This window comes from Lontra canadensis, unplaced genomic scaffold, assembly GCF_010015895.1.
Source record: "Lontra canadensis isolate GAN:19392208 unplaced genomic scaffold, GSC_riverotter_1.0 scaffold85, whole genome shotgun sequence".
Classification (NCBI taxonomy): domain Eukaryota; kingdom Metazoa; phylum Chordata; class Mammalia; order Carnivora; family Mustelidae; genus Lontra; species Lontra canadensis.
The window spans coordinates 7,565,231-7,588,834 of NW_022631079.1; the positions used below are offsets into that span (position 1 = coordinate 7,565,231).

General features: G+C 44.8%; 1 protein-coding gene across 5 annotated transcripts in view; it reads right to left on the bottom strand.

The window, feature by feature from the left end:
• MTR (5-methyltetrahydrofolate-homocysteine methyltransferase) overlaps positions 1-23,604 on the bottom strand; it is a 105,230-nt gene that overhangs the window by 37,337 nt on the left and 44,289 nt on the right. For all 5 annotated transcript variants that reach the window (XM_032883100.1, XM_032883101.1, XM_032883098.1 and 2 more), the window contains 6 exons: positions 22,729-22,914; positions 10,388-10,567; positions 8,303-8,419; positions 7,879-8,019; positions 2,333-2,422; positions 912-1,064 (listed from right to left, as the gene is read on the bottom strand). In XM_032883100.1, coding sequence (XP_032738991.1) covers positions 912-1,064; positions 2,333-2,422; positions 7,879-8,019; positions 8,303-8,419; positions 10,388-10,567; positions 22,729-22,914 — 867 coding nt within the window. The remainder of the gene's footprint in view (positions 1-911; positions 1,065-2,332; positions 2,423-7,878; positions 8,020-8,302; positions 8,420-10,387; positions 10,568-22,728; positions 22,915-23,604) is intronic.

The window sequence follows — 23,604 nt, forward strand, 5'->3', positions numbered from 1 at the left end:
TGAGGGAGGGATACAAGACATTTTTCAAACCACATTTGCAAACTGTCTCTATGCCTGATGTTAACTCAAAAACACAAAGTAAAAAATACGTCAACACCATGAAGAACTAAGACTGAGGAATTGCCATGGGCTGGAGGAAATTAAGAGGGCGCGATGAAACGTTCCTATCTTGAGTGTGGGGAGAGTTTCACTGGTGCATGCGTGTTAAAACTCATCAAGCTGTATCCTCTACGTATGTGAACTTTGTTGTATGTTTATTATAAAATAATAAAGCTGTTTTAAAAAGGGGGTGAATGTTATGAAGGAAACAGGCAATTAACTAAGTATAGAATGAGTAATTAAAACAAACAGAAACCAAACTAGGGCCTTCACGTTTTGTGTTTGCCTCACCGTCCTAACTCTGACGGCTCAAGAGAAGCTTGTTCACCGATATGGCCAGTTGCTCCTATAAATCAAAATGAGAGTTCTGGCTTTCTTGAAAGATACAACATAATGTATATCACTATTTTAAACGGGGATGATTTGTTCAAAATACGCATCCTTAAAGATGATACTGGCTGGTGAATCAAAAGCGAATGCTATGAACTTCACACACATCTTGGGTTTTACTGTAACCTGAGGGAAGAGCAGATGGGTGTTGGGAGTTAGGAGATGGGACACAGATCCATCATGCAGATCAGAATGCTAACAGTTTCTAGATGACCTCGAGCCGGCACTCACCCTCAAGACGGACCTTCCAGACACTACTCCTGACACATTTAGAGAAAGAATGACCTAATCTCAAATGTCCATGAGCTCTTATCAAAATCAAAACTTGAGAAATACACCCGAACTTACTATTAAAAGACAAAGTCTTCTTTTTTAGGTTGTAAAAACTACCCCTCCCCTCCCCTTCCCCATCTTTTGCCAACCTGAGGTAGAAACATTTTTCCAGCTCCAAAAAGGTCACCAACAACTTTCATGCCGTTCATCAGAGGCCCTTCAATTATATTCAGAGGCCGGGGGTATTTTTCCTGGTTTAATCTGGCTTCCTCGGTGTCTTCAATAATATGTTTTTCAATACCCTATTAAAAAAAAAAGTTAGAAAAAAAATCACATTAAAAAATCGGCTTAAGTCCAAACAGCCAATCAAGAATGAATCATGGAAATGTTTAAGAGTACAGGTTTTGGAATCAGATTGCGTGGGTTCAAATCCTGGTTCCTATCAGTAATCTAAGCAATTAATCAAGCCTCAGTTTCCTAAATTAAAATGTCACACATTTCCTGCCTCAGGTGGTTATTTTGAGGATTAAATGAAATGCCCTATGTAAAGTGCTTAGCCAGGGGAACGATACAACGTAAGTACTCAGTAAAAATGAGTTATCAGTGAGAAGGAATACTAGTAAGTAAAGTTCAAATTCATCATAAAATACACTTTTTGTATCTTAGTGGTTTAGTAGAGCATCCGTTATTAAAGATCTCCTGTGACATCAGCACGTTTTGTCACTATGAAGCTCCAAGGCGGCGGTGGGGATGGGGGCGGGTGGGAGATGACAATGGCCAGGACCTTGAGGTGAAGTTCAAACCCATGAAGCCTCTGTGGACTTCTCCAGCCTTTAGTGATCATGCCCTAATCCCCTGTGTCCCCAGTTCAAGGACCCCTGGATGTGGCTGACATTGCACAACTTCAAATATGTGAATCTCAAAAGTTTCAAGAAGTTAAAAGTTAAATTTGAGAGCCAAAAAAAGAGAACTCTGAAATTCTCCAGACCACAAATAAGGACACTGAAGCCAAGAGATTGTGTTGTCTAAAATCCCAATTATCGGGGTGCCTGGGTGGCTAAGTCAGTGAAGCATCTGTCTGTGGCTCAGGTCACGATCTCCGGTTCCTGGGATCGAGTTCCATGCCGGGCTCCCTGCTGAGTGGGGTGCTTCTCCCTCTCCTTCTGCCCCTCCCCCCACTTGTGCTTGCTCTCTCACTCTGACAAATAAATAAATAAAATCTTTAAAAAAAATCCCAATTTTCAGCAGAAGAGCCAGGACTTGCCTGTTGATCAAACGACAGCAACTCGGTCCAGGAGAGCGTTTCTCAACTTTGGCACTAAGGACATTGTGAGCTGAACAACTGTCATGTGGGGCCTGTCCCATGCACTATGGGATGCCACAGCATCCCCAGCCACTGGATGCCAGGAACACCTCCCACCTCTTACTGTGACAACCAAAAATATCTCCAGACCTGGCCCACGGTGCCTTGGGGCTGCTCTAGGGACTGCCCCCTCCAGCCACCGCACGAGGCAAGCACGAGGCGCTTCCAGCCATCGCTTCACACTCCCTCAGGGTTCCCACAACTCACCTTCACAAGGGCATACTCCAGGCGTTCTTCGATGGGGCCATTCCTCCACTCATCAGTCTGGACGACTTTTTTCCCTCCTTTGCCATGTGTCTGAGTTGAAATTAGGACAGACAGATGGGTATAACAGGCCCTCATTGAACTATGTAGCAGCAAAATCCTATGCCTTATTCTTCTCATATGCGGCCAGCGCCTAGATGAGCATCCAGCATGAATTAAGGTCTCAATAAATGTTTGTGGGAAGCAGAGACAAGGAGAGGTATTTCAGGATTTGACCTTGTAGTAGAAGGACACAGCAAGATCCTGTTCTTCCTTTCCATAAGTTATCAATAGCAAACAAAGGATTTCAAGGGCAGTAAGAGAAGCTCTACCCCTATGAGAAGGGCCTCGAGGGCCCACCACACACGGCATCATCACCCACAAATACGCACAGAGAGCTGGTGGCCAGAGTCAGACGGCATGGGAGGGTGGGCATCCAAGAGTTGCAGGACACGCCTATGCCCTCAAGGACTTGGCACTTCCTGGGGGAGGTGGAGGGGCAAGACACCAGAGAAGGCACATGCCGGGGGCGGAATGAGCACAAAACAGACCATACTGCATGATCCAAACTGGACCGAGAATCTTGAGCAACAAGTCATCATCACAAACCAGGGTGGAGAGACGTGGAAGAAGTGGATGGACTCAACAAAGGGACAGAAAATGCCATGATCACGGCCTACCAAGTAAACCACATGACCTCATCTATTCTCTCCCCATCAACTGGTGGAATCACTCACCCCAACTGAAAATCTAGAGCATTCTTTAATACCCCATCATTCCTCTCGTACAGCCACTCACCGAGCCCTAACTGACTACATCTCCTCTAAACTCCTCCCCACCCTGTTTCCACGCTTACATGGTCCAAGCCACTAGCTGCTCTCAGTACCCATCCACCCCCGAACGGCAGAGTATCTCCTGCACTATAAACTAAACTAGAAACCAGAGGGACAAATCTCATCACTCGACCCCCACGCGACAAGAGTCATTGGAAGGGTCCCGTTTCTCCCAGGACAGGTAACTTTTCCATGCCACAGACTCCTTTCCAAGGCTGCTCTTGGGAGGCATCTGCCATGCGATGCCCCAACCTGGCTTTCTCTGATTGCTTCATCTTCTACTATACCCAGCAAACTCAGCCACCACAAATACTTCCGTTCCCCACACTGTCATTCCTTTCACCTCTGGGTCTCCACCTTCATTCATGTGACACACGTTTAATTCAGCACCTCCTCCCAGGCTGTCCCCAGCTAGATGCAAATGCCCCCGGCCCGGCAGGACCACCAGCTCTGTACTCCGACGTCAGAGCCCAGCCTGGCTAAGTCCCACCTAGCTTTCACATCTCCCCTGACTCACACCCCTCCTGGGAAGGCTGCCCCGACCACCTCTACCTTTGGGTTCAGTGGCCCTCCTGCGTGTTCTCACAGCCTCGTGCGCTTGCCCTACCCCAGCACCGACCCCACTGGGTTACAACCGCCTCTAGCATGTTCCTACACCTCAGTCAACCACAGACCCTGGAGGGGCCCCTCTCTCTTACCGGTTCAATTCTCTCTGCTTGGGGAAGTGAACAGCACAGAACAAGACTAGCTGAGCGGTTTAATGCTGAACAAAACCAGGTTTTCTGGAGCCATGCTGATGCAGGATAGTGGACGCCAAGTCACAGAGCACCAGAAATCCATGCTACCGAATTTGGATTTAACCTTACAGGCATTTGGGGGGTGGGGCGTGGAGTGCAGGACCAAATGCAAAATTCTGAAGCTGCAGAAGGACAAAGCGGTATTTTTAAGAGCACCCCAAAAGGGGAGGAGACTTTAATAATTCGTGATCAAGGCCTGGGCCACAGCGGTGGTGACAGGAAGGAAAGAAGACGACAAGCATAAGGACATTAAGTAATGGACAATGTGTTAGAACAGAAAGGAGGACGGACCTGGGGACAGCCCCCAGAACCGCAGGGCTGGGGTGCTACCAGCAAGACTGATGGCACAAGGGTTCCTCCCCTACCAGCAAAACTAAAGCTGGTGACCTTAGAAGAATGAGTGGCAGCATTACTGCACGCAGCCGGGCAAGGAAGCAACCTGAACGTGTGTGGGTGACGAGCAGATTCAGGAAACGCGGTAGCGACACATACAAGGTAAGGCTATCTGGCCATAAAGGACAAAGTCCAATCAGAGCCGCGTGGCACTGGGAAAAGAAAACCAAAAAGACAAGAGGAAAGAAAGCCCTTCTAGCCCTTCCGAAGCTCACAATGCTCTGACTCCATGTGTACGACGCGCCATGTGCCCTATCAGCCCGCGCGCCAGGCAGCTCCTGCGGGCGGGACGGAGTCTGAGGATGAAAACAGCACAGGCTTCCAAACACTCCTGGAGGAAGGATCTGGCGAGTTCATGGGAAGCTCCACTGTGAGCAGCACCCTGGGGTGGGGAGCGGTCAGGACCTACGTGAGGATGAACAGTGGCCACTGTGGATCTGGGGAAGGCCACAGAAGGTTTCACCCAAATGCAAACCTCCCCACCTGATGACCGTGCTTCAGAAAATCAAGACTTAAAAGGCACATTTGAAAGCCGCTATTTCAGGAGTACCCTGCTTTTCAACTAGTTATCAGCGAGAAGGCTCTCCATGATCTAACTGCAAACTCGGCCCGGGGCGGGAGGCGGGGACCCTGGGTGCTCGTCAGACACAAGGCTATAGAGCAAACCCACCAACAGTCATGTCCATCTGGCTGTCCTTGTCTCTGTCAGACCAGATTCCCTGTCAGAACCCCGTGGCGCTCTGTGCTTTGTTTCTGACACACAGAAAAGCTGGACAGGCACCAAGGGGAGTAAACTGCTCGAGAGAAAGACAAAGAAGAACGTGAGGAAGATGAAGGCCAACAAGGATCCAATAACTTTTCTCCCACAGAAGTATCAAGGATATTCTCACAACTCAAGGTTATTCAGGAGTCACTGTATTCAGAGCAGAGATCCTTCCAGGCCAAAAGGGTCATGACCTCTATTAGGGTAATGCTTAATAAAGGAACTCCATGGGGAAAAAAGGAAAGAAGGATTTCCATGGAGTTCCATGGAAATTATACAGTACCATGACACCTGGAACTTTTCATTACCAAAAATAATCTACTTATCACAGGTCAGCCTGTGCCAAATTTAAAATAATTATTTTTTAATAAAGCCATTAACTCCCCCAAAGTGGGATTAGAGAGTTTAGTAAGATCAGAGACAAGATTCTTTCCACCTTTCAAGATTTTATTTATTTGAGAGAGAGGACAAAAACAAGGGAAGCAACAGAGGGAGAGGGAGAAGCAGACTCCCCACAGAGCAGGGAGCCCGATGCAGGACTCAATCCCACGACGGTGGGATCATGACCTGAGCTGAAGGCAGATGCTTCACTGACAGAGCCACCCAGGCGTGCCTCCACTTTTTTGGATCACACAGGAAACTTGGGTGTAGAATTCATCATTTAATAACAAAAAGAGATAATCATTCTCTTACAAAGAAAAAAAATCCTCACCCCGTATTTGTCTCTTAATTTCACTGCTTTTTATGTTCCATTTGCCCTCGGAATATCCTGAGAAACTACTACAGAGCTGACCACTCCTGGGGCTTATGGAAGTATGCCTGTTTTGGTTACTAATTCCCTAAATGGTGACAGAAATCACTATGAATGTGGACAGCCTACTTGATGGAGGGGTCAATGGCTTGTAATAAGTCCTTGTGGTTACATTAAGAGGGAGGAACCTCTCATATGATGGATTATTAAGCTCTCGATATTGCTATTAAGATTTCCCTCAGTTTGGCTGTGTCCATCCTGGGGGCAAAACCTTTTGACAGCTCAGCAAGACAAAAACAAAAACTTGTAAAAAATCGCTAACAGTGAATGACTAACATAAAATACAAAGTTAACAACACCTTAAATGAGAACAGTCTTCCAATGAAGGAGCCCAATTTTTTCCTACATGAAGGAGTGGAGAGAAAACTGAAACCATGCTCTGCTGTGTGGGTTAAGAACTCTCTAGTAAGACTTCATGTTTATAGAAGCTGTGATGCCCTTCGGGCCTTCAAGAGAACCCTGTCTGAGTTATTATTCCACTGGGTGGAAGACAGGCAAAGAAGAAAATGGGGTAGTGTTCCACACTCAGGGGCTAAGTACTTTGTCATGAGCAGAAACAGCCCTGGAAAGAGGGGGGAAAATTCTAGAGACAGCTCTTATGCAATAAGCTGAGAAGCAGAACGTGATTATATCTGCAATAATCAAGGCCTGAGACATTCTGTCCTGGGTCCATGAGAGAAGTCAGGAAAGTTTTTAAGGAACTGGGAGGAGGGTCCTGTGCTCACCGGCATAGTCTGATCTCCATCAGCCTCGCTGAGCCTATGGCAATTTCAGAAATTTAGATCTGGTCACCCATAAAGCTGATAAATCACAGATGCGGTTAATTGTAAACTGTCCTAGCCTTCTTCCAGAACACTCTAGCACTCACTCTGTGATGGAAGAGGACAAGTGAACATCTCTGCCAGTTATATTCAGATTTTAGCATGGAAGACGTTAACAAAGTGGACAACATCCATGAAAGTGTTCTACCACTTTCCCCACGTGCTTCGCGAGACAAATGTCTTCATTTGCCATTGCTTTCTGAAATAAATTAAAAAGTTATTTTCAGGTAAAGATCTCATCTCTCCTGAAAGAGAATTCCAAGAAGCAGCCCCATGACAGGTGCTTGATGCACCTGTAACTACCGGACACACAGTAAAGCGGGAGACAAGAAACCGATTTTTGAATTAACTATCATATTCTCGTTTCTATAGATCAAATGTGCATAGACCCCAAGCCTTGACCTACGGAGCCCTGCCACGGATGGACCAGATCTTGACATAAACAAGTGTAAGCATACTGCAATGGGTACCAAGTAGTAACACAGCCATACAAGGAAATTCAAAACAGTTCATTTAAATTATGAGGTAGAAAAATATCTCATGAAATGGAAAGATGTTCCGGTATACTGCTAGACAAATAGGGTTACCAAAAAGCATCTAGAATAGAGGTCTGTTTTTGTAAAACTCTATCTGAGCATGCATGCGTATGTAAGCGTGGGTGCACACAGCTGTGAGGACACAATCATTCTGAAAATAAACCAAAACCATGACTGGAAGGTCATAACAAAATCTCAACAGTGGTTATCTTTTGGTGGCAGGACTCTGAGGGACTTTTATTTCCCTTTTTTACTTACCTATATTTTGTAAATTTTCTAGAATTACTATGTGTTACTTCATTATGGGACAAAATTAATTTTACAATTTCAGATACATTAAAAAAAAACTGACATTAGGATCCTGAGGCAGGCTGGGTATGCCCCTGCTTCTGCTCCCTCACCCTTAACTAAAATGCCTTCTCTGGGGCTCTCTGCAGGAATCTTCAGGGACCAGACGATCTGGATGCCTGCTCCTGCTCTACAACGGAGGTCGGGTAACTATGGGGGTGAAGTTCGAAGGTAGGTCAAGCCCTCGTCAGAACACTTTTCTCTCTACCTGAGCATAGCGCAGGAGCTTCTCCGTGGCCTCAGGGTCTTTATTCCAGATGAGGTCTTCACAGAGTTGGAGAAGCTCCTTGTGGATATCGTCATACACAGGCAGGCTTCCAGCATTCACTATCCCCATGTCCATACCAAACTGAGGGCAAGAAAAAGAAAAAAAATGAGAATCTCCAGGAATATGCTACATCAGAGGTCAGCAAACATTTTCTGTAGAAAATATTTTAGGTCATGGTCTCTGTCCCAGCTACTCGGCTCTTCAACTGTCCCAGAAAAGCCACGAAGAACAACATACAAAGCATGAATAAGTTGTTATCCACAGAGACTGGCAGCAGGCCTTAGTCTGCAGGCCAAAGTGAACAAACCCCTCCCTGCCCTAAGTGAAAGTTGCTTTCAAAGGGCACACAGGTGTTCTACTGTACCTTGATTGCGTGGTAAAGGAAAACCCCATGCATTGCTTCTCGGATGGCTTCCATGCCGCGGAAGGAGAAGGACAAGTTGGAAAGACCTCCACTTACTCGGGCTCCAGGCAGGGTTTCCTAGCAAAAATTTTATAATGTGAAAAGACTTCCCTGTTTTGCCAAAAGCAACAATCCCATCCCTCAAGTTTTATATATCAGGGGGTAAGTAAAAAACTTATAGTCTGACATAATTCTGAGCTTCTTGTAGCCAGATAGAGACCAAAACCTGCCATATTATGGCACTGCAAAAACAATGCCTTGCAGATAGTTCTTCCTACTAGACTCTGATCTCCCTGGGGGAAAATAAAAAATTCTGCCTTATCTCTGTAGATCTCTACAATGGGCCTGATGAGGCCATGGTACCTAGGGAGTGTGCCAGAAAATATGTGCTGAATATGTAACAGAGAAAGAACAACACAGAGACAGAGAGTAGTCTGTCATTCAGTCAAAGGCTTCTCTGTAGCCTAAATGAACCAACTCGCTAATTCACCATAAACTTGACTAATTCTGAGAGGAAAGAATGAAACTGAGGTTCCCAGAACACCTCACGACAATGTCCAGCATTAGCACGCATGTGGGAACAAGAGGAACTTCCTGTCAGCTAAGGTACAAAGCAGCTCAAGCTTTAGGGATACACCTTGTCACACCTACTGCTGTGACTGGACCATCCCACATCTGGGGTATATGCTATCAAGAAACCCGGGCATGTGCACCCAAGTTACACATACCAGAATGATCTCGGCGGCATTGCGCACACTGCCCCAAATGGGAAACAAACCAAATGTCTATCAACAGTAGAACAGTTAATTGTGGAAGAGTTACATGATGAAATGTTGTATGTTTATAAAAATGAACAAAATCCAGGTTACAACAGAGCTGAATTTTTTAAGTAAGTTTGGGTAAGCCAAAAAGGCCTGAGAATCTTGAGACTCTATTTATATGAAGCTCAAAACTGGCCAAACTAAGCCGCACTGTTTATACAGCCGCATATCAGTATTTGGTAGTTATAACGTATAAAGTCACCATGAACAATGAACCTGCGAATACTGAGAACCACCACTCCCCAGGGGAAAAACAGTTATGCTTCTGTGAACCCCTGGTCACACAATTTTCATCTACTCATCAATACAGAAACTTGTTTTATGTGTTGTTCTGTGTAAAGACATCTTGTTTAACAAATACTACTAACTTACTAGTACGAAGCTCATGGCCAACTGGCTCTCAACCACTAACATCTACACAAAGCTTATCTAACTGCAAACATTTTCTCTGTAAGGCTCGTCGAGGCCTTCCTGCAATCAGGAACCTCAGAAGGCACTTGAGCACTATGCTTGGGGGCCATTAAGACAGAAAATAAACTACCAAGGAAAAGCTCAAAACTGTGAAAAACATGGCACTACACAGACCATTCACTGGACACTCGTTCAAAGACTGAGAACTGAAACAAGCTGCGGAGTCTGTTGACCTCTTCTGGGAACACGGTGGTTGGGCCACTCGAATTTTCATCTGTCTGCTTGTGGGTATGTCCACAAATGATTGCAAAAGCACCAAGAGTATTGATTTTGGGGGTCACAAACTTTAGCAAATAGGTGAATTTACAAATACAAAATCCATGGATAATTCAGAGTGTATGTAAGCGATAAAATGATAAAGAAAAGAAACAAAGCGTTATCATAAAACAGGCTAATGATTCCAACACAAAATTCAGAGTTGAGGGTGTAAGCTGACAGGGAGAGTCACAGGGGCGCTAGGCATGTTCTGTTTCATGACCCAAGTGAAAGTTATTATGTGCTTCATAATTATTTATTATACCTATATTTTTTATATATTTTCTCCAGTATCTACGTTCTACTTCATAGCATAAAGCATCACATCAAAGAAAAATAGTAATGGGCCCTAAATTTCAGAAAACCAATTTTCCACCTAAAAGTAAACTGTCAACATTCCCAGGCAATAAACAGGTACGTCAGCTCAAACTATTCACTGGAGCCATAAGATAAATTTAAGTGGTATCCTGAGTAGAAGAGAGAAAATATCCACACTTACTTTAATGATTTTTGTTGCATGGATAAAATTAACAGCATACAAGTTGTGCTCTTCCATCCCAGTACCAATGGTGAGGATGTTAGGGTCAAAGATGATGTCATTTGGATTAAAGCCCAGTTTTTTCACGAGTAGATGGTACGCCCGCATGCACACTCTGATTTTGGTGTCTGTTTCTGTTGCCTGGGGAAGGAGCAAAGGATGTAATTTGAAATAGAAAAATGAAGTGTTATTTATGAAAACAGAAGCACATTTCACTTTTCGAAGGCACTTAACTATCAATGCTTGGATTTCATAGAAATCCAAACTCCAAGCAGCCTCTCAGCATTTATCAAATTATCTCAGAGGAGGAGACGGTTTAAAGTCACTTCGTGTTTTCATCTGCACAACAGCTACACTGCTTCTGCAAAAATCACACCTTACACACACAGATGGGTAGGTGAATACACAGGCTTCATAAAAAATACACACGCGCGATAAAAATTCAAACGCTATTAAGGAACAATTAACAAATGAGCACCCTTCCTGTCCTGATCTGCCCGCAGTATGTCACACCTCACCCAGGCAACACTACCACAGGCTTCTTGAGCTTCCTGCTCTGATATCCCACAAGGATTCCAGGATATGCCCCCAGCTTCTTCCCAACCCTCCCTAAAACAAACTAATTAACGTGGACCTCAAGCCATCAATGTAAATTAGTATTGCTCTTTAAAATAATGACACTGCAAGGCAAGGAACTGACTCCAGCAAAGACTGAAACTCCCAGTCCCTCCCCCTCATCCTTGGAATCTGGGCCCACACCTGCAGTTTGATTTCCTCCTATCTGCCCCTCCTCTCCTCTCCTCTACTCTCTCCCCCATGCTCCTCTGACGTTCCTGAAACCTGCCAAGCTCCTCCTACCTTAGAACCTTTCCATTTACTGCCGCCACTGCTCAAGACACACCGGGATGTGGCTGCATGCCACACATCATTCATGTCTCTGCCCTGATGGCTCTTCCCAGTAAGGCCTTCCTCACTCACTGGCTCCAACCAGCCCGTCTGCCATTTTGCCTGCTTCCTCTGTCTTCTTTAACGTACCTCTCTTTCTAGAACTTGTATTTATTTGGCAACTTATTTTTTATCTGTTTTATTATTTATTATTACCTTATTGAGCCAGAATGCCCATCTTGCTCCATCCCCCAAGCCTAGAGCCACGTGCCTGCCTAGGGTAGTACCAAATACCATTCACTGAATGAACACATGCTGCTTTTACTCAAAGCCTTTCTGAACTTTGTCAAGGAGACTTTCAGATCAAATTTACAATCTCGACCCAGGGCTTCCATAACAAATTACACTGAATGATTTCTTGTATAAATATCAAATCTGGGACACCTGGGTGGCTCAGTCAATTAAGCATCTACCTTCAACATAGGTCATGATCCCCTGGTGCTGGGATCAAGTCCCACATCAGGCTCCCTGCTCAGCAGGGAGTCTGCTTCTCCCTCTGCCTCTGCCCCTCCCCTGCCTCACGTTCTCCCTTCTCTTTTCTCTCTCAAATAAGTAAATAAATAAATACTCTTACAAAAAATCAAATCTAAAGAAAACCTCTGAAGAAAAACTGAACACGTGCTAGTACGAGAGTGGCTCCAAAAAGCTAAGTCACATACAATTCTGAACAGACGTGCAAAATGTTCCTGAAAAGTGGCCAAGACCACTGAACCACGTGTTCAGTTTCCAAACTGACTACTTTGAAAGAGGGAGCCCGTGGCTGGATGTGGACACAGTGCATGGGGAAGACTCAGGTCCTGATCACACAAACTGACCTCCCAGAGACAGTTCCCCAGGCAAGTGTACAGATAGGGGGACACTGCTGTAGCTCCAGGTTTATAGGGAGGCCCCACCTTCCAGAGAAAGACACAGTAATCGAATTACACGAAAAGCTCACTCTTACACGTAGGCCTTCCAACCGCTTACCTACTTTGGTATCAGTTCAACCGGTCCCTTCAGTCTCCAATGTCTCCCTGCTTCCTGCAGCTGGTGGGGTTAGATTCTGCCTGGAGGGGTCAGTGCCCCTGGGGCATAGCAAACCAATGGGCCAAGGGAGAGGGTGACAGGAGTGGGCTCTGTGGCCCTAATGCTTCAGGCTTTAGGCAAGGTGGCAAGCTCTTTCATCTTCCTTAACTGAATTTCTTTAACAACCTACTTACTCCTTCAGTGAGAGTGACAAGGTTAAGTAAGAGCAAGATGTGGACCCACAAGAAAGTAGTCACCCAGGGATGCCTTTAGTCTTCGACTTCAGTTCACCCTTCACCAGCGAGCCATGTGAGGATTCAAGGTTCCAGGTTCAGTGGCCCGGCTGAGCTCCCTAAGAGAGAAGGTACAGCGGTTTGGGCCTACAGCAGCTGCTAGAGCTTCCTAGAACCTAGTCTGGTTGGTAGGTCAAGAAATCAAGGTTCTGCTCATTTCTCCAAGTCACGAAGGACAACTGGCCTCGTTTGGCAGGCCACGTATGCTCTGTACAGGCGAGCAGGAGAGTCTAGCCACCACACAAGCCACAAGGAGGAGGGTCCTCCCAGGACAGGAATCCTTTCATAGGGCTGGAACAGAATCACCAACTATCAGGCCCAGAAGGATGGGGCCTTGTCAGATTGTTCCTGTAGCACCTAACAGAGTGCCTATCACGTTAACAGACACACAACTCCTGCTGCTGGATAAACAAAAGAATCTCAGAATGAACAGAGTTTCAGGGGACAGGCCTCTGCCAGGAGCAGGTCATATCACATTAGATTTGCCAACGTTTTTCTTTGTCGGTCTCCTCAGCTAGGGTTAGGAGATATGCCCATCAGTTGAGTCTCAGTCATGCCTGAGGATCCCAGAGACCGGAAGAGAGGTCCACAAAAGCACAGAATGGGAGCCTTCCTCTACTCGCAAGGGTTCTCAACATGGGTGCACGTTATCACTGGAGGGCTTCTTGCTTGTGTCCTAATACCTGGATGGCGCCCTAGACCCAGACAGACCGGGATCTTGAGGACAGACATAAGCAACAGCATTTTTAGGAGTCCCTAGTGATTCTAACATACAGACGGGATGGAGGCCAGGTCAGTGAGGTGCCACCTTCTCAGGTGAAGCTGTAAGAAAACCTGAGAGACGACACCACAAATCTGGGGATCATGACGGAATAAATACCTTTTATGATTCTACGATTTACCCAGTTTACTCTTGAGCTTCAGAAAGCTAGACGGCCACCAGTAGGCAGAAGCTTTAGTTAAGAAATCCAACCATTAGGTTTTGCCAGAATATCACACTCCGGGAAAAAGAAGATAAACTTAAGACAATTTCTGACTGACTCATCAAGGTGGATACTGGGAGGAAGAGAAAGAAAAGGGGGAGGATACCAAGATCCTGCAGGAATGCAGCCTGACAAGGAACAGGGAAAGCACAAGACCAATCGCAAGGTAGATTAAAGGTTCCAATGAGCTGCACATGGGAATGAGCTTCACATGGGCCAGGGAACACCGCAGGAGGCCCATTCTGCTGCCACCAGGTCCCCAATAGCAGTGACGGAAAGGGACGTCTGTGCCACCATCAGGAGGGCACCGACAAGTCAGAAGGAAAAATGCTGAATGGATAATTAGATAAATTAGATAAATAGATTTAGAGCAGAGTAGGAGAGTGAGCAGGGATCACCGGAAATGCAAGGCCAACCTGGAACGCCCCTTGGTTCGCTCTCCACCTGAAAGAGGGAGGTGGCACCCCCGGCACAGTCCACGTTCCAGCAGGGACTCTGGGCAGCAGGCAGGAACAGACATGATGCCGGACAGGGAAACGAGCCTGAGATGCGCTCTCCACACTGTGCTCACAGCAGGGAAGGGAAAAGGGTCTCAGTTGCGACCACTGGTGACACAACAAATGAGGAAATCAGAAACCAGGCTTATTTGCCTGGTCACCATCGTGATCCTAACCATGTTTCTTTTTTTCCTAGAAACCTCAGGCAGAGGCTGCTTGCTGCAAAACCCTACTCAGAAGTGCCCAGGTGAAGAAGCACCATACCCTAACGGGGGTACACGACCCCATTCAAATCTTCTCTTTCATGCAGAGGAATGCCAGGCATGTTCTGGGAAGCCAGGAGCCTGAGCTGAGGAGAGACGCCGACTATAGGCTGAGCTGTTACTCTTGTGAGGTCAGTGAACATCCCAGGCTCCGTGGGGGTCTTGGGACTGAGTGCCTGCAGGTCCCCTATCCCTCACATACCTCACAGACCTCCTCCAAAGGTAATCTGGAGAAGTCTCTTTCTTAAAGAATCTAAGATCTGGGGCGCCCAGCTGGCTCAGTCAGAGGACCATGCAGCTCTTGATCTCGGGGTTGTGAGTTGGAGGCCCACGCTGGGTTTAGAGATTACTTAAGTAAATACATAAACTTTAAAAAATAATATATGATCTGTAGTCCATCTCATAAGGCAAGGCCCAACAACAGAAATAATCATGTAAGCTTAGCCAGGGAATGGGGGACCTCTCTAGAGCCACTAAAAAGGAGGCACCCGAAATGCAGAAATATAGGTCGGATTTTCAGAAGGTCAGAGGAGAACATATGAGAATCAGCTCCTGGGTGTGGGCCAACTGCCTTTAGCAGGATAAAAATAAAGGGAATGTTAAAAACTATTACTTCCATTTCCTAGAATTATTTATGATACCATGGTGCATATTTTCCTGGAAAATACAAGACATTCAACTGAAAAACACTATCAACTTATCTAAATTCAAATAAGAGACCATTACCAAATAAAAATCTAAAAAAATCACTACCAAAGGAAAAATGTTTACGAAAGGAAAAATCATCCAACCACCATCATAACAACAAAGCAACACAAAATACCTGGGAACGTTCTTGAGATTTCCTATTTAAGAACAACTATAAAACCTGATTAATAGTAACTGGAAAGACATAACAGGCTCCTGAATGATGACCCTGAATATTGCCAAGATAGCATTATTTTTAGGTTAGGGTTAATGAAATTTTAATCAGTATCTCAATGGGGCTCTATTTCTCCATAAATTGGAAAGTTACTTTTCAAATCATTTTAACATAGGAAAATGTGTTGAATATTATGGATGCATTTACAGAATACTGATTCTTCTTTTATACAGTTTGCACAGGCACAAACAAAAATGATACAGCCCAATCTATCATGTGATAATTACACCTAGAAATCTTACATTATCAAGAATTATCATACAAAATAATCATTTCAATTAGAAAAGGAAAATTAAATGAGTAGGAAAAAAGTTACTTTCCCATAGAAATCTCAATGATAAAGGTGTTGAGTATTTTGTTAGAGTTAAAATAACAGGTGGAGGAGCGGGGAGGCCCCTGGGCAGCTCAGTCAGTGAAGCATCCAGCTCTTGACTTCCACTCAGGTCATGATCTCAGGGTTGGGAGAGCGAGCCCTGCACCGGGCTCCACACTCAGCAGGGAATCTGCTTAGAATTCTCCCTCTCCCTCTGCCCCTCCTCCCACTTGTGTTCTCTCTCTCTCTGAAATAAATAAATAAAATCTTAAAAAAGAAAATAACAGGTGATCAAAACCACTAACATCAAGAGCAGACCGAGAAATGCTTCCTCGTTCGTCCTTTATTGCAGAAGCTCCAGGGCCAGTCCCCTCTGCCACCGATGGCTGAGCTGGCAGTTTTCATTGCAACACAAATCAAAAACGTAAACTGAAATCGGTGACCAGGTAGCGCAACAAAAGCTGGCACGAGTTCCTCGGCTCTGCTCAGGTGCAGCGGTGGTTTCCATCTAAGAGAGCTGCATTCTCCTAAGAAACAACCGTGTCATGCACGCAAAGCGAGTTCTGGTTCTTTTTTTTTTATTTATTTATTTGACAGAGAGAGATCACAAGTAGACAGAGAGGCAGGCAGAGAGAGAGAGAGAGAGGGAAGCAGACTCCCTGCTGAGCAGAGAGCCCGACGCGGGACTCGATCCCAGGACCCTGAGATCATGACCTGAGCCGAAGGCAGCGGCTTAACCCACTGAGCCCCCCAGGTGCCCCGCAAATTCTGGTTCTCAACTGACTGTTACACCCAAAAGCATGACGAGAGCTCATCCACAAAAAACATGCCTTTATAAACCAAAATATCTGGGTTGTTGGTTTCTGAGCTTTGCAAATATGTGAATTTTTTTGTTTTGCTCTTTGTAATTTGGCTCTCTATAACTCCTCACCACAATCCTTCAGTGAGCATTTAGGTCTACAGTCATATAGAAAAATTATTTTATAATAGAAAAAGCAGCATTTAAAAGGGATCTTCAGGGGCGCCGGGGGTGGCTCAGTGGGTTAAAGCCTCTGCGTTTGGCTCAGGTCATGATCTCAGGGTCCTGGGATTAGGCCCCGCATCGCATCAGGCTCTCTGCTCAGCAGGGAGCCTGCTTCCCACCCCCCCTCCAACCCCCGCCTGCCTCGCTACCTACTTGTGATCTGTCAAATAAATAAAATCTTTTTAAAAAATAAAATAAAAGGGATCTTCAGTTCTACCACCTTACTCTAGCAATTATTTCCCTTTACAGCATTTTCTGCCTGTCTTCATCAAGTGTAGTTTTTACGTAGTCATATACACAGTGTATATATAATTTTGGTTTTATATTTTTTATTTACATTTTATAACCACTGTCATCCTGCTCCATAATCTTCAAAATTAATATCTGAATACTCTGAATAATATTCTAACAGAATGATGTAATCTAAGTCAGCATTTCTCTCCAGTTGGGCATTTAGGTTGGTTTTTTCTTCAGTAAAGCTGGTGAAAAATCTTTGCATATATAGCATTCTTACGCTGTTGAATTCTTTTATTGGGATAATTTCCCAGAAATGAGATCATTAGCACAAAGGGTAGGAACATTTTTATGTCTCTTGGCAGGTATTATGGTGTCTTTCAAAAGGACCGTCTATGTCTATGCTCTAGAATGAATAAGCTTTCTATTTACTACTGCTGGACCAGCACAGATCTTGATCATTTTTAAGTTTGCTGCTACTAACTTAGTATGGATAAAACACTACCTTAATATTGCTCTAATGTGCATTCTTTCATAACTAGCAAGTTGAAATTTTTTTCCCTACACTTGCTTTTTCTTCATAATCATATTCCAATCTAAATTGGGAAGGCCTGTTCTCAGACAGGATCAAACACTATGCAGTGCTAACAGATAAAGCATGGGGATTATACAGGATTTGGAAACACGCAAAAGTCTGCACACTGGCAGAGCAGGAATCCAAACTTGGCTCTGCCATGTCCTAGCCATTTGACCTTGGCTCACTGTAAAATGGGATGACAGCTACCCCAGGTGGCTGCTAAGAGGACTGAGATCCCCCCTGCCCGTGGTTTTCAATTAGAGTATACATCTCCTCCGTGACTTTAAAATTCCTGAAGCCAGATTTAAGAAACGAAACAAATGAGCAAAGGAAAAAAGAGAGAGGCAAACCAAGAAACAGACCCTTAATTACAGAGAATTAACTGATGGTCACCGGAGGAGCGGGGGTGGGGAGATGAGTGACACAGTGATGGGTTGTGACGAGCAGCAGGTGATGGAGAGGATTGCTGGATCGCCACACTGCACACCTGAAATTAATGTCACGCTGTGTGCTAACTATACTGGAATTTAAAATTTGAAAAAAATAATGAAGTCAGGTCTCACCCCCAACACCCCACAGGAGCGTTCCCACCTCATACTCCTAGTGAAGCAGCACAGACAGGCAAAGCTCACAACACTGCATTCTCTTTCTCAGAGCTGACCTTGCTTCCTAACTTTACTGAGAAAACAGAAGCAATTATGGACTCCCACCAGCACACCGCCCAGGGTGCCTCTTACACTCCGCCTTCTCTCCCCACGTGGGAGCGAACCGCCTCCCACTCCGCTACCACACTCACTGCTGTCCCCCTCCAACTACAAGGTCACGGACTTAGCAAACGCCCCCTTTCTCTGGTGCATCAGTTCTTCCCTCTCTCTCTACCAGATCATTCTCATCATCAGCTTCTGGACACAGACTATCGTATCACCCATCCTCCCTCTCTCTCTCTCTTTCTCTCTCTCTCCTCTCTCTCTTTCACACACACACACACACACACACACACACACACATTCCCTTCTTTAACTTCTTAGCCATCTCTAGTTTCCACACTATTTCTCTGTTCCCTTCTACAGCAAAACTCCTCAGAAAAGGCTGTTTACACCTGCTGCCTCCAGTTCTCCTAGTCCCTCTTGAACCCACTCTAATCGGGCTTTCATCTCCTTGGAAACAGTACAGCAAGATCACAAACTACCCCATTTCTAAATACTGATAAATTCTTTGTCTCATCCAACTTGATCTACCACAGCTCTTTAAAATAGCTCCTCATGCCTTTCTCGAAGCTTATTCTTCGCTTGGCTTCCAAGTGAACCCTGTCTTCTGGTTCCTCTCCTGCCAAAGAGGCTGCTCTTCCTCAAATTCTTCTGATGATGATGGTGTCTCCTTTTCTCCCCAGCCCCGAGTGCTGCAGCTCCAAGATGCCATGGTCCCAGGACCTCCGCTCTACAGTCACCTCCCTGCTTTAAATCCCATCCAGGTACAAAGTTATTCCCAAGTTATTCCCAAGTTTATCCACATATATCTATATGGGTCAGATGATGTGTGTGATCTGTGTTTTCTGTTTCTTACTCCCTTTGCCCTTGTTTATAAACTAAATAAGGACAGAGACTACATTTTTCCCTGCTATCTCCCCAGAACCTGGCATGCACCAGGTGCTCAAGATATATTTCAAAGAATTAAGGCTGGCATCTGCCTCCATCAAACAATAACAGATTTCCATATCGATTTTTAAAAGAACACTTGGATAACAGCAACAACAACAACAACAACAAAAAAGAGCTCCTGGCAAAAGAAGAAAGACTCAGCAGAGGATTTGGAGAATAAATGTAGGTGCAGAAATCTCACACTGAGCAGAGCAAAATGCTAGAGCTGAAAAAACAGGAAGGAAAAGAAAATTAGGCAAGCTTTCCAAAACATCTAATATCTGAATGCCACACATGTCAAAAGAGAAGAAAAAAACCACTCCAGAAGACTTGCCACAACTGTGGCCACAAGTTTCCCCAATGAAAGGGTCCAGTGACTGCCCAGTGACGATGAGATGGCTCATCATCAAGTGATTTCAGAACACCGTGGACATAGAAGGTCCAGAAAGCATCCAGAAAATGGGAAACTAAATAGGTTTTGCAAAAAAGAACCACAGGTTAGAAAAGCACCAGTGGAAACTAGAAAACAATTCAAAATGATTTCAAGCTTGTACCTCTGAGACCCATACAATTATCCAGTAAGTGTCCAAGTAGAATACAGCCACTTTCAGACATGTAAGGTTTCAAAAATATTTACTGTCGTGTTTTCTTTCCTGGGCAGCTGACAGAGGACACACTTGACCATATGAGAGATTAAGCCTAGAATGAGGAGCTTATGAGATCTAAAAACCCAAGACTGGGGCGAGAAGAATCCCTGGGATGATTGCTGAGGGGCCAGCTGGGCAGCTGGCCTACAACGTTCCAGACTGTGTCAGAAGTGCAGGAGGGAGATTCTTCAAGAAATCAAAATGGCCGTCTTCTGAGCGTGCCAGGATAGGCTGGATATTGGAAAGGTACACAAGCAGGGGGTATTCTGAACTTAACAATCTGTTAAGAAACAAGGCAGACAGAAAGTCCTGCTCTCGGGGTGCAGGAAAGGACAGGGAGCTGACACACACTGTCTCAGCCTGTACGCTGCTCAGTGATGTGGGCACTGAAAATAGTTACAACTAAAATTAACTGTATTGGGAGGGTGGGGGGAGTAAAGGAAAGATGGGTGAAGTAGGGGGAGAGGAGAGTAAAAACGCCAAATCCGTCGCCACTACAGAGGCAATGACTAACAGCCGACATTGGGATTTGGAGATAAGGAGGTAAATGCTACATGGAGAGGATGACAAAGTTGATGGCGGGTGCGTCTGGGAGTCTGGAGGGCTGCGCGCTTCTGTTTTCCATTAAGAGCCACACAGAACTCTGTAACTCCCCACAGAGACATCCAAGGAAAAAATAAAAATTTTATCAAGAGGTCCCACCACACTGAACTACCAGAGGAAGAGGGCTGGGTTCCAACTTCACAGAAGCACGATTTAACAGCGTGGGCCCCCAGTGTTCCACGTGCACACCCTTTGACCTAGCAGCCCCGCTTCCATGAACGGACGAGGAAAGCCACAGCACACGGGTAAAGGGCTGAATGAATCAGCGTATTCGCTGACCGCATTTATTCTACTAAAAAACCAGAAACAACTGTCACTTCACTGTGCTGAAGAAGAGCAGATCTCGGCTCAAATCCTAGCAACTACTGCTTGCTACCCGTGTGACAACAGGGACTCAAGTGCATGCAATACAAAAATAATAATCATACACACCCAACATTTATACGTTGGGAGGAGAAGCTGATTTAATACGTGAACTGTGCCTGCTTGGTATGAGTAAAAAGGTACAATACCTGTTCATTATCAAAATTCTCTTTTCTGCACTCTTCTGGATTACCTGAATTTCTCTTCTGATGAAAATACATCTTTTGTACAAATACAATAACCCTTTAGTTAAAAACAGTTTTATTGTAAAAATACAAAAAGCAGAGAAAGAAAAAGGACATATAATCCCACTGCTTGTCAATTATATAAAAGAAGTATGTATGTCCCCATTTGAAACCACCCCTACCCTCCAGTTAACTAGCAATTTTTTTCTCTGCTTATGCAGACACACATACACACATATAATTCTTTCCTTATTAAATAAAACCAGAATCATGTCACTTTTTTTTTCCATTTTTCAATACATTGTATTCATGGTTCCATAACCTCATTCTTTTTACAGGGTACACAGTATTCTGTGTGGCATGTAGTAAAAATTTAAGCCTTCCCCTATTAAAGAACTTCCAGACTACTTTCCACTTTTTGCTACTGCAGGACTACAGTGTGAACACATACCCTTACGTAACAACTTATTATTAGATTCCCAGAGGGGGCTGATTCACAAGGAATGGAGTTTCTTTCATTGTTTTTTAAAAAATATTGAACAGATACAAAAATAGTTTTAAAAGTCATATGAGGTAGGCAGTACTAACAGCGGCGCCTGGGGGGCTCAGTCAGTGGAGCTTCTGATTCTTGGTTCCAGCTCAGGTCATGGTCTCAGGGTCATGAGATCACCCAGGGTCAGGCTCTGTGCTCAATGGGGAGTCTGCCATGAGGACTCTGTCCCTCTGCCCCTCCCTTACTCACATTTTCTCTCTCTAAGATTAATAAATCTTTAAAAAAAACACTATAATCACTCCCACTGCCCATCCCTTTGGTGAACTATCATTATGTTTGAAGTTTCCCATCACCCCTCCCTGACTCCAGGACAGAGATCTTGTGAGAGGTGCCCCAGGTCAATCTTTTTTTTTTTTAAGATTTTATTTATTTATTTGATAAGAGATCACAATTAGAGAAACAGGCAGAGAGAGAGGAAGCAGGCTCCCCGCAGAGCAGAGAGCCTGATGCAGGGCTCAATCCCAGGACCCTGAGACTATGACCTGAGCCAAAGGCAGAGGCTTTAACCCACTGAGACACCCAGGCACCCCTGGGTCAATCTTTTACTTTTTCTTCTCTTTGCTAAAAGAAACAAACATATCATTAATGCTTCCTTTTTCCTATCTTTAGTCATTACAACATATAGTATCTTCTCATAGGGTTTTTTTTCCCTTCTTCTCATACGTTTATTGGCTATTTGTATTTCTTTTTCCATAAGCTGCTTCTTCATTTCCTTTACCTTCTTTTGGGTTGATCTGGCTGCTTTATTTTCTGATTTACAGAACTGCTGCACATGAGGGATATTAACTTGCTGGAACTCTAATGTTGCAGATAATACTGTGCCCTTCACTAGAGAAAGTGTTACATTGCCATGTGGAGAGCTCTGTTAATTTTCCCTCTGGCTTCCCCAGTTTAGGTATTTGCCCATATACTCTTCAGAATTTTGTTTTACACGTTTAGATTGTTCATTGACGTAGACTTGACTTTAGTAGATGGTGGGGGAATAGGGCTTTATTTTCTCCCAAATGCACAGCCAGTCATTCTAATAGCATTTACTGACTAACTCCTTTCTCCATCGATCTAATGATTTTACTACACATCCAGTTTTCACATACATACATGGATACGTGTCTGTACGTGTGTAAGATGTGCACGTGCATGTACGTATATGTATACACATATGACGTTTATGTTTACACGGTTTTCAGACTCTGTTCTCCTCCACTGCTCTGTCTCACCCGGGGAATGCCACGGAGCCAGGTCCAAAGAAATCACTCACCTGCCCTTCTTCGTCAAAAGCCATGACCACCACGGCGGCTCCAAACTTCTTAATCTTCCTAGCCTTCGCCAAGAAGTCGTCCTCTCCCTCCTTCAGGCTGATGCTGTTGACAATGCATTTCCCCTGGCAGCATTTCAAGCCGGCTTCAACCACGGCAAAGTTGGAAGAGTCAATGCACAAGGGCACCTAGATCAGAGGGGCACGGAGAAGCACAGGAAAACCGCAAGTCACCATGGACTCCCTTCCACGGGCTGGCACCCAAACAGTACCTATTTCATATGCAGGGAATAACAGGAGCATGACAGAAAAAGGATCTGCATGTACTTGTTCTTTTAAAGCCCAGAACACTTGGAGTGATTCCAGTCCTACGAGGGACCCCACGCAGGAGCCCGGGATTTGAAAATCAAAGATCACAGATGAACACCAGGATGAAATCACGGAGCTCAGTCCACTGGCTTCTTCGTCAGGTTACACCTTCCGCTGCCTACACCTCAAACAGGATTCTGGTTTCCTGGATCTGACTCCGGGATTAATGTTTGGCCTCACAGCCTCGGGAATAGCCCTCCGGCCTATTCAAATCCAATCTTCCCCTTAAAGAATCAAGCTCCTGACCAGATAAAATAAAATTTTCCTCTTAGGAAAAGACATAATATTTAATAAAAGAATGTAACTACAACAAAGGACAAAGTTGAAATGCACAGATGAGAACAGGTTCATTTTAAAGAGTCTCCATGCATTCACGCCTCTGCTCCAGGAAGGGTAGAAAATAAGGGTTTCGAAGCAGGACTAGAGTCAAGCACAGAAATGAAACACGGCAGCCGATCTAAGCTCCGCTGCTTAAGTCAGTCAATAAATACATATTTAGTGACAACCGCA